The 12,604-nt window shown below is 34.5% G+C and overlaps 1 protein-coding gene across 9 annotated transcripts in view; it reads left to right on the forward strand.

The window, feature by feature from the left end:
- The window catches only part of LOC115236725 (nuclear factor 1 X-type-like), a 30,056-nt gene that overhangs the window by 9,795 nt on the left and 7,657 nt on the right, over positions 1-12,604 (forward strand). For 7 of the 9 annotated variants that reach the window (XM_029809355.1, XM_029809357.1, XM_029809358.1 and 4 more), the window contains 6 exons: positions 1,564-1,755; positions 1,961-2,144; positions 3,642-3,695; positions 3,896-3,994; positions 4,713-4,853; positions 5,732-5,875. In XM_029809355.1, the coding sequence (XP_029665215.1) occupies positions 1,564-1,755; positions 1,961-2,144; positions 3,642-3,695; positions 3,896-3,994; positions 4,713-4,853; positions 5,732-5,875 (814 nt within the window). The remainder of the gene's footprint in view (positions 1-1,563; positions 1,756-1,960; positions 2,145-3,641; positions 3,696-3,895; positions 3,995-4,712; positions 4,854-5,731; positions 5,876-12,604) is intronic. The other 2 variants (XM_029809356.1, XM_029809363.1) reach the window with 2 other exon arrangements.

Genomic DNA, 12,604 nt, shown 5'->3' on the forward strand with positions numbered 1-12,604 from the left:
ATCAGGCATATACAAAAACCAGTTTTGCGTAATTATTTTTTTTTTTTTTTTTTTTTTCAATATAGCATCGACAGACTTGGTGGCGATAAAGCAGAGATAGGGGAAAAAGACACGACGAAAAGAATCACTAGCGCGAGCGAGTCATCCGGTAGCGTGTAAGCCGCGCCTTTGGGAAGGTAGCATGCGTACGCATGTCACGGTGTTAGGCGCTCTCTCGTTGAACACAATTCCCGCGAACGCGAAGGCTCTCCTTCGCATTCGGCATACTTGATATCGAGTATGCACGCAGGATGCACCGTAAACGCGTGTGCGACGCTTTCTCCAAGCGTGGCGCATCGCGAGCAAAACCGCGCGAATGCGCGCTCCTATCCGCTTTATTCGCTAGTACGTGCAAAAACGTGCTTGACATTTTATTCACACGCGCGCGGAAATGTCGGGACGTGGATGCGCGTGACAGCCTCGCATACGTTTTCTCGCAAACTGGCTCTACTCTTTCGCCTACCGCCTGCCGTCTGCCGCCTGCCACTACGGTAAAAACGATTGCCAATTTATTACCGTTCATTTTATACACTTGTTACGCTTAATTGCCTCTGCCAAATTTTCTAGTCCACGCTCAATATCGATCAACTTAATTTTTTTCATATATGTACGTGTATAATTATTCATTTAATTATCGATAGAGAGAGAGAGAGAGAGAGAGAGAGAGAGAGAGAGAGAGGTCGATTCTTGTTCCGCTAAAACTTTTGTTAAATTTAATTGTAATTTATGTTTATATGCTGTATTTTTTATTATACAATAATTATATTTTCAATTTTTTTATCTCTTACGATTAGTACGAGTCAGTCGTTATCGCCAAACAGTGTCGCCTTTAACTACAATATATTCATAATCAGCTGTAATACATAACATTGGGATTTTAATATTTCCGATGATTATTACCGTCGGGAATATCGAGTCGCGAATTACAATGACGACAAAGATATTTGGTGAGCTAGAAAAAATTTTTGTCGTCTCCTGTCTACGAAGGGAATACGGAGCGTGTGCGTACGTGCGCGGCAAAAACGGGCTAGGCGAGATAGATCGCACGGAGCATTCTCTCCGATGCATTCCACGCACTTTCAATGCATTTCTCAGGGATCTTATGCATGCGTGTGTATTTGCTATTCCGAGTGTGACGAGGGTCGCCCGCGTGCGCTGCATATCGCTCGCCCGAAAGATGTCCCTCCTCGAGATTGTCGCTAGTCGCTATTCTCGTTACAAGCTTTACAAACTCGACGAAATTTTCACATCGAGATGCTTTCGAATCGTCCCGCTATATAACGGAAAGATGGAACCAATATCGATACGTGGTGTAAATAGCATTTTTTATCGTAGTTATCTCTCTTTGAAAAATGCCCACACTTTAATATATTATTCGCTTTAATAAGATTATTATCGTTAAATGTATAATAGTAAATGAATAAATATTTCCATTATCAGAAATAATATAATAGGCGCGAATAAGTACTCGCGCGTACATCGATTCGTGTTTGCGCGATCTACGATACTCTTTCCTTCCTCTAGAACGAGAAGCTGGAAGTGAAACAGAAATGGGCCTCGCGGCTTCTCGGAAAATTACGGAAGGATATCACGCAAGAATATCGAGAGGACTTTGTGCTGAGTATTACGGGGAAAAGACCAGCGATGTGTGTTCTAAGCAATCCTGATCAGAAGGGCAAAATGCGTCGAATAGATTGCCTTCGTCAAGCGGACAAGGTATGCCGAGATTATTTGAATTTCCGCTATGCTTTCGTTTCACTAGGATCTTTCCATCTGTTATTCCAACGATCCCAATCTCTTTTCATTAAATAAGACAAATGAAAAGTACGAATTTTTAACGAGCAAAATTCAATGGCAAAATTTGTGACGTTTAGAGTTTGCGCGGCGATTAAAACGAACGTTTGATTTTCTCCTACGATAGGTATGGAGGTTGGACCTAGTTATGGTGATCCTTTTCAAGGCAATTCCATTGGAATCGACGGACGGAGAACGGCTAGAGAAGACTGCGGAGTGCGCGCAACCAGGACTTTGCGTCAATCCTTATCACATCAACGTTTCCGTCCGGGAACTGGATCTCTATCTCGCAAATTTTATCACGAGTCATGGTAAGAGAGATTTGCGATTAATTATTTGCCCGATTAATCAAAAGAGCATTTTAAACGAGCTGATTTGTTTCTTAAAATTTAAAAGGTCGAACTAAAGAGCATAATGAGAGAATATAGCATTAATATTTACAATAACTAAACGAAAAATATCTATTGAATATAATCTACTTAGCGACATAGAGATGAACGCAAAATTTCATTTAATCTAAAATATGGAGAGATAAACACACAATCTTGTTTTAATCTTTTTTTCGAAGGTACCTTTCCTCTCTGACGAGTAGAGTGCTTCCTGTAGAGTGCTTAAAATATTTATATCGGCACAATAAAATATCCGAGCATGTTTTGATATATATTATCACGCGTTACTGTGTGCGTATGTCTCTTATATGCTGCGCGAGCGCGGATGAACGTGTAGAGAAAATGTGCACGCAAGCGCGTGACCATGCTTGCCGCTGTATGCTCGCTCTATAAATAAATAGGCAACGAACATCTTTAGCGAGCTCACAGAGCTTCGCTTATACGTTGATTTTCTTTCATGCCACTGAAAATACCTGAATATTTTTGTACCTGTGCGAAATCGTTGTATGTCATTCCAATTGATTTTCGAATACCGAAACGATACGCCCATTGTATCTAAATGTGAAGTAAAGTAGATAATTGTGAATCTCTCGAATAAAGCTCAGTCTATTCGTTTAAGAAATCAAGCGTTAAAAACTGAAAGAGAGAGAGAGAGAGAGAGAGAGAGAGAGAGAGAGAGAGGGAGAGAGATCCATTTTTATATTTTAGTTTTCAATAGTTTGCGATCTCTAAGAGAGCTAAAAGACTCTATTTTTCTATCGTGAAAGACACATCTTATTGGATTACACAAGTTTAACAAAATTCCAAAGCTTTGTCTTTGATATTATTTTATTTTAAACATAAGTATTTTAAATTTTCAAATGCTTAGAGATACCTAGAGAGAGAGAGAGGAAACGAGATTAGATTTGAATAATGTATAATTGTCCTCTCCCATTTATAAAAGAAAAAGAGAGTTTCAAAAAAACTCTGTGAACGTACACAACACAAAAGCAGGTATTTAATTTTTTGACGTTTTATAACATTTATTGCAAAACTAGAGTTTTTATCAGCGTAAAAAGCAACTATCTTTACCCCTCTCGATCCTCGAGAAATCGCCGTACATTCCGGACCCTCGAGTATTTCGGTGATACGTTGCGTAATGAGATTTGCGTAAAACGCGGTGGTATAAAACACCGTGCAACAGTGAAAACATTACACGCTTTTCGTCGAAAGAATAACTTTACGTAATTTTCTCTACTTGAATATTTTGATATTATAAGTCTCGGCATAATATTTGAAATATTTAAATTTTGAAGAATAAAAAATCGTGAGAGAAAGGGAGAGAGAGTATATGTGTATTTGTGTTATTGCAGTCATCATTTAAAATAAATTATCTATTATTAATTAAGCTCACATTAAATCACATCTTTTCTGTTACAGAGGTTCTAAATGGTATCTGCAACGCTAGCAAGGAGGAAGACAGACGTCGAAAAGGTACTCGCATAATTTCGCGGCTTACTTGTATTTATTTGTGTAATTATATATTTGTTATGTAAATTTCAAATAGCGCATTTACGTGTGTTTTTAATGAGCGATTTTCAAGATAAAACTTTTATACTCGTCCAAAGTTGTATGTGTACCGGATCGCGAATCTAAGCGGATATTAAATATCACTCGCTGGGTTTTGTTCCCAGGTACAGGATACCATGAACTATATAACGGTGTTGTCTGCAATGACACGATCCTCGCGACAGGTGTCTTCAGCTCCAAAGAGCTCTGGATGCTTTCAAAAGGTACGAGGCTATATTTCTCACAGATTCGAATACGAGTTCTCTTTCATCGATTGCATGCAACTAAAAACTAAATTATCAGCATCGCGTATTTCTCTGATAAATTCTATGTACTCTCTGAATTCTGTCGAGATCGTCTCCATGTACATTCGCGATTGGTGGATGCTTTCGAAAGGTGACGAACAGCTCGATGCGAAAGACCTTTTGAAAGCATCCTGATAGTTACGAACGTTGATATATATATTTCTTCTTCAATTGCATCGTTATCATATCTGTAAGAAATATACATATCCGTAATGTATAATGATATATACATATCAAGGTAAGTTTACGATACAAAACTCTTGAAACGGGCCGTTACCCTTTTGGAATAGGCCGTATGCGAATTCTCCTCGGTGTGGACTCATCATTGACAATAATAACAAACGAATGGCAATACGCCATTGGTTGAAAATCGAAACGATGGTTAGCCAATTTAATTAAATCGACTCTTTTGCATTTGATACTTGTAGATGCGCGCGACCGCGTTAGATTAAATCCGTCGGTCAATCACACGTCATGTGTCATCTGTGTCTTGTGCCGAATAGAAAATTTTCTCCCTCTCGCATGATTGTGTGCGCGGAAGCGCCGTTTTCCGCGATTGTGCTGCGGGGAGTGCAAACGAAAGCGAATGACACGTACGAAAGCGTTAGGAACCGTGCTAATGTGTGTCTGGTTTCAGCGTCCATACTGCATGACCTCAGCGACATGCAGCCTCAAATAAACGCGATCAAAATAGAGCACCCGCCGTACTACTGCAGCAGCTACACCCCTCCATCCGCAGCGACGACCGCGGATCACGTTCAGCCGGCGGCTAGCTTCAGTGAGTTTCAAAATCTGCCTTTGCCCTTATTTTTAGTAGACAGAGTCGGGGTCGAATGCGGTAGCCACGGTAGCCGCTGCATCGTCGTCCATGTCCGAGGCTCTCGTTAAACTAGTTCACGTCGTACAAGCGGAAAGGAATCGCGGAAATTATTTATTCCATCTACGTACATCAGTTTCTCCTCATTGACTCTGTCGTTGAAAATTTTCGTCGGTGAAAAATTTTATCCGCTTTATCGCTTTAATCTCTTTGCGCAACTTTCTCTTCATCATCTTATAAATATATGGGTTCTATCGATAGTACTAAATTATGTATCTTACTATTAGTTGTTCATTCTTCCCAAATACTTTACACCTCTCTTACGCAATCGCTAACTTTTCAAGAGTCACAGTCACTTTTTCCGATATTATCCTCGTAATAATGAAATATGTAAAAAGAAGAAGAAAAATAAAGAGATTAAAGAGATGAAACAATACTAGAAGGAACGAGGCCAAAGAGACATTTAGATGATGATATCGAATCTTGTTGCAATAAACAATGTTAATTTTATGCGACAAAATATACAGGGGACAGTGCCAATCAGCAAACGGACGAAATTTACAATCAAAATAAGATAACCAATTTCTCAAGTATAATACACGCACGGAAAAATTTCAGCGATAAGTATATCTGGATTGTTGCCAACTATATTCCCCTTTTCTTTTATCGAATACGTACAATCCTCTTTTATGATGTTGACGAGATGGAGTGGAGCGCGCAATCCACCGTATATTGTTTACAACTTAATAATAACATCACAAGTAATAAGACACGCGATTTTACATCTGTTTTATCAATGGCAAGTGTCAATCCATGTCCATGCATTATTTTATGCGCAGGCCCACCACCGGTTCATCAACTAATAAGAAACGATAAGACTGAAAAGCCGCCGACAGTCTCGGTTTCGAGTGCTCCGACATTTTCATCGGTTCTTAGGCCGGAAGATGGACATCGCGGGATAGAATCTCCGCATTCGCAAACGGGTATGTATTCACCGGGTTTTTCGAATTATCTACTTCACTGAGGCTGCCAATTACTCGAAAATCTGGCTCCTATCCGATAATTTGCATGAGAAGGGTGGACGAGACATCTATAAATTGTATATTTTAATATTATACATATACAAGATCGAGTAATTGTTACAAATGCTGCGGTAAAGTTAACAATAAGTAACAGACTTTCTTTTTTCACAAGAGAATAGATTCTTTATATAATAGATTCTGGCGCCGTTATATATATAATGTTTCGGAAGGAATTCTTTTTACCGTATGAACAATTTTCTAATATAAATTTTTGAGATCGGTGATGCATATATATGCACATCAGCTACATCTTTAATCGTCAGAAGTAAGAAAATACATGTGAACAGTTCTTGCAAAGCCGTTTTAGTTTGGTGAAACAGGCGAGTAATATAAATAATTTAACAAGTTTTGCCGGATAATCTTTTAACAACTCTTATAGTAGATTGAAAAATTCGTATAAATATAAGTTGCAAGAATTGAGCGCGTCTATTTTTCGGTTTAGTAAATTATAATTTATAAGATAATCGATAGAAACACTTTTAAAATTACGATTAATGATAAACAGATAAACCGAGTTCTATATAACATTTTTAAATAGTCACAGCTCGTGAAAAGCACTAAAATTTCAAAATTTTGGAATGATTTAAATGAAGATCGTGTGTATTAAGAGGAAAAAGATCTTATTCCTTCCATATAGAATTGAGAATAAAATATGTCATGAATAACGTGTGTGTGTGTATCGTATTAATAAATACTTTTGCAGAGATATAGATTTCGTTCGATACATTAAACATTTGTATCTATAATTTTAATTACAATTTTTGAAATGAATCATCGAAGAGCGAGATATCAACGATCTTCGAATCGCAACCAATCTTTTATATCGAGGTACGCTGTTACCGCATAAAACACGACACGATTCTTGATTCTTTCCATTATTTTTTTCTTTCTTTCTCTCCTGCCTTTATTTGTCTCTCTTTATCTTTCTCTCTTTCTCTGTCTCCCGCGTGCGTGCACGTCTCTGGGACGCATGTGTTTGGTGACCAATAATCTTAATTATTTAATTAACATACATCTAATATCGGAATCTATCAAGTCGATCAATGTCTTCAAAGCGATTGGTACGCTTCACGTTGAATGTGAGGATCAAATTAATATTTTATCGATAATTAATCATTGCATGTATCTCGAGTATATTGAGAAGCGACAAGCGGTGGGCGGTTACGTCTTAATTCATTAATAAATCTTTTTCTCGACACATTTGATATTCTTGATATCAGAATAAAAAGTTACTGTTATTCAAATACAGGCAAATAAAAATTTCATCTTTAAATATCTTTAAAAAAATCCAGTATTCGCGCAACAATTCGTTATTTCTACGACATTTATATATTTTTTTTTTTCATAAAACAATATATGTACATGAAAAAATATTTGCAAGAGAATATTATAAACTATATAGGTTACCCATAATTATATCAAACGCTGTACACTGCCTGACAATGATTTTCGTTGCCTTAGCGAGGGGGAACATAGATGTGAGGATATTCATACTGAAAACATTACGACTACAAACACAAAAGTACGATTTACTTGGTCGGAAAATTGCATTATCTTTATACTCGCTACGACTCTGTGATTAAGATAGTATACGTTTATAAAATGTTAATCGCAAATTGTAATGATTGCTTGGAATAATTACGTTTTTCGAAAAATAATGCGACATACGAAGCAACTCGTGCTGTTGTCTTTCTGCTGGAGCTTCGCCATATAAATGATAATAACGTGACAGCGTATCAAAACAATAACACGCGTTATACGTTATAAGCCGTATGCCGTCTCAATCCCTTTCCACTGTCGAAATATTTTATATATGTTAATTATTTTATATAGAATGGATATCCCCACTCTTACGTTCATTTCATTAGAAAATCGGAACGAATCATTGTTGGACAGTGTACATAGCACTTAATAATATGAGATTCTATTTTAACCTCCGTATTTTTTATTGAAGAATTTATGTTTTAATAAATATTTTCTCTCTCGATGTCGTATAAACTTGAAATTTATTCAATGAGCATAATTCGTTAAATCAACTTAATATTTTAATATTTGTGTTTACCTAATATTAATATATTAACATTGATATATTAAATGGAAACTAGAATAACAAAAGGTATAACATTATAAGTTAAAATATAATAACAGAAGGAATTTTTATATATAATAATTAATCTTGATAAATCTGTCTTTTAAAAAGATTATTTACATGAAAACAAATGGAAAAATTTGCGACATAAATTAAAAAATATTGTCATCTATATTTTTCTCTTTCCTGCAATGATTTACATTTATTTAATAATTGAAAATTCTGTGACATCCATGTACTTTAAATGATTTAATTAATATGCAATATATATTTTTATACATATATATATATATATATATATATACTCTTCGAAATTTTGGTTGAAGTTTTAGTTTAATATTTTTGAGGTGTGTGTGTTTAATGTACGATGAGTTCAAATCACACAAATTTACCGACGCAATCGAATGAGTAAATTGATGTTCAATCGACAAAAAATCTCGAACATAGTGTTCGATTGCCTCTAACGTGGAATCTTTTGTACGAGACCCATGGTATATTTTTTTTAAATGCAACAATCGCTGTAAAGATTTATTTGCGATTATATATATAATGCTCGATACATTTATCTCCGTTATCTAATTAGATATCACGCGTCGTTAATATCAGACGCTTATAATGAATGTTTATAGAAAGGATTGCACGCAAAATACAAGCCAATCGATACTTTTCTTCGAAACAATTCTACGACTTATTACGATTTTCTAAGAAATAATCATGCTGATCGAGCTCTCACGCAGCAAAATGCACTTTATTAAAAACCGTCATTTGTACTTGGACAACTAATAGTATCCAGAAAAATGTCTAAATGAAAACACGATATATACCTTCACAAGTATAATCGAATTCAGGGGAAAAAAATTAAACAGATAATTTTGGCACACTTTTTTCCTTCACACAATTAAATTTACATATATTTTTTGTATATTACGAATCATATACAATTATATATGTATACTATATAGAAAGTATCACATAATAGACGATGCGAGAGAGTGCTCGTCGCAACGAGTGAGCGACACGTAATAATCAGAATCTTATATGCATCTTGCGAATAATTTTCGCGTTCATCTTTCACATCATAGTGTGTGTGTAACGAGGCCAATTTATCGGATAACCAATTCTCTAGAGATATCTTTCGATCTATTAATCTATCAAGCTATCCAACTTACCTACCAATCAACGACTGTGTTAATGAATCGCGTTAAAAATGACGCGTCATGATGTCTGTTTCAGTCTGACCCTGAGCGTAGAGAGAAGCTCGCTAACTCGACTAAAAGGTACTTTGTGACTGGTTATTGACTGTTGTCTTTTCCTCTATCTATTTCTATCTATCTATCTATCTATCTATCTCTCTCTCTCTTTCTATATGTATATGTATGTATAAACACACACACATACACACTTGTACGCACGCGATTGTTTATTATTGTACGCGTATATACAAATACAAAACAATTATTTGTTAATTGCGTTGCAAGAAGATAGTAAGACTCTCTATATCCTCAGATTGTTTATATCAAATAGCACGACACTTTTACCTTGCAATAAATATAAAGTTGTTATTATATAAAAGAACTGCCATATAAATCAAAGTATCTTACGTACGAGAAATATATTATATATTAACTGTTTCTTCATGATTTTCAATATATTCACTTTATTTTTTTTTTTTTAACACAGATAATAAGCTCGATTAAAAAGCAAATACATATATATAGAGATACATGACCGAAATATTTGCGCGGGGAAGCTAGCACAAACTGAATATAATTCTCAATAAAGAAATATATAATCATTGCCACATACATACAAAAATAGGATTTTGAAATATCGTTAACTAAATCGAAAATCCATGTTGTGGATTGGTAGGTCTACATTGCATAAGTACCGTTCTGTGCATCCAAAGTGCATTCCTGAATATTTTCGTGGGACGCAAAATTTACTTAGAGAAAAAATATTTAAAAACTATTATCTATCGATTGCTCCAATATGAAGGAAAGTACAATTTGGTATGAAATTTGCTTGCGAATATTTCCTGGATATCGTGATTCTCGGCTCGATAAAAAATCGTGACTTTATAATATGCACATGGGTTCGTGCATAGACGCTAGTATGCTCGTATTACGAAACTCGTGTATGATCCGTGATATTTTTCTATAGGCATTATTAAGGCGCGAAAGTCGGGACATTTTTACTTGCCTTTGTGTATCTCGGATTACTCAAACACTCGAAGACTTGCTATGAAATTTTATGAATCTTATGTGTCTTTATTACTATATCTTTATATACATTTTGTTATTATATTTTTTTATTTTTGCGGTTATTTTTTCCTTCCCTCTCTCTCGAATTTTCATGCAATTATTTTATATCGTCACTAATTTTTGTATATTTTTTGATTACACAAGTGCTTAGGAAGACTATTTTAAAGAGCACAGTGATTTATTTTCTTTCATTTATCCTCTTTTTCCTTCTCGTTTTTTTTTTTTAATCATTTATCAACCGCATATTTTTCTATTTCATTCCCATCCGTATGTAATTCGAACGTATTACATTAATCGATGATGGATTTTATATAGTTGAGCTTTCTTGTGTAATTGGATGCCCGATTATTGACGCACTCGATTGGAAAACTACACGGAATTGAATGCACAAATGGCGTTTACGAATTGCTCCATTCACGCTTGTGACGAATTGAAATCGTAACAACGATGCTCTTTAAATTTATTACAAAAATATAATATTTATTTTATTTCTTGCTATTGATATTTTTATATAGAGATTTTTTCTATAGAATTTAATCGCCCTCAATACAATTAAATTTTATATGCTTGATGCATTGAACGTTCTCCATTCTTTTATCAGTACAATAGTTTTTTTCCTCTTACTATATTTGTATTAGTTTCTTCTCCTCACTTTTTTCGCTTCCTTTTATCTTTCTTTCCGCCGCACAATTAACTCTTATTAGAATATTAATAAAACAATAAATACTACGAAATATGCCTAGAATATTTCATATGATGCAAGAAGGATGCAACAGAGTATACAAACAGTTAGCGGAAATATAATATATATTATTTAATAATGAATCATATTTGAGAAAAATGTATATAATTGGATTATTAATTTTTATAAGCACACCTTGTAAATTTTTCGTACACATATATGTACATTTTAACTTTTTCACTCTGTTGCATTAGTCGCAGACTGATCTCAAAACATCACCTAGTATAATTAAAAATACGATCTTAATTATTCTTTACTTATATATAACGTCAACTTAATTTCTCAATCTGTATCACTGAGACATGTTCGGATATTGAAATCCGAGAAATATCGCATATAGGAGCAGGGATACATAATGAGAAACGCGTGTTTGATATAATGAAAAGAAAAAATAAAATAGGAAAAAGAAGCACGAAGAAGAATCATCGTAGTGTACACGAAATAAGTATTTTACATTCATTTTATGGATGTTTTTAGTATTTAAGTAGCATTAAAAAGAGAAATGAATAAATGTTATTAAACGTCAATCCAATGATTGGAATCGAATGAAATTACGTGAATTAATTCAAGACCCTCTGTTTATCAGGCAAGTCCTACTTAGAGCGAGAAATCCGCCTGACGCCTGATTGCGATATGGTAAAACGCTTGCGCTCATGGTCGCAAGAATGTTATGTTAGCACTAATGACAATATATATATTATGTGTTAGATCGGTGTTGCATCATATATTGTGTTCCTTACCTATACATATACATATCTATATATCCGCCTGCAGCTATGTGCACGATATCGTTGATGCGATACTTTCATTGACCGCTGAGCCGAAAATTGACTATTCTATTATCTACACTTTCTTTCGACCAATGTTATCGATAACGAAAAAAAAGGCGATACTTCTCACTTTCAATTCTACTTTTTATGGTTATAAATATCAATAATTTCGCGTGAATATCCATTCAGTTCATTTATATCGTATATATATATATACGAAATATGTGTGTATATAAAAACATAAAAATATGTTGAATGAAAAAAAACACAATCTTTTGATATTAATTAAAGCGCTAAAATATATGAGTTACTGGTGTAAATGACATCCAAACGAACAATATGTCCCGAATCTACATCTTTTCCGGTTTAATGATTTTGCGATTGTGTGATTGATCTTGCTTACACACAAGCCGTCATCGCAAGCACGGCACAAATCATGCAGCGATTGTTTCACTCGGTGAAGGCTTGAAACAATTTAGTAGTACGATTGAGAATAGCCCGACCACGTAGTCGGTCTATACTTGCATTAAAACTTCTTTTTGATTCAAATGCAATGAAAAAAATTTGACATCTATAACAAAATTAATACAAATATAATATATAAAACAAAAAATGAATATATTATAACATTTATTATATAATATTGAACAAATATCGCGTATTTAAAGAAAAAAAGAATTTATTTGAGTATCAACAAAGGTCTTTCATTCCATTTTTTATCTTTTTCTCTCTCTCCCCCATCTGTGTATGTATCGTCATATATATATA

The sequence above is a fragment of the Formica exsecta genome, unplaced genomic scaffold (genome assembly GCF_003651465.1).
Source record: "Formica exsecta isolate Colony F162 unplaced genomic scaffold, ASM365146v1 scaffold26, whole genome shotgun sequence".
In the NCBI taxonomy this organism is placed as follows: Eukaryota; Metazoa; Arthropoda; class Insecta; order Hymenoptera; family Formicidae; genus Formica; species Formica exsecta.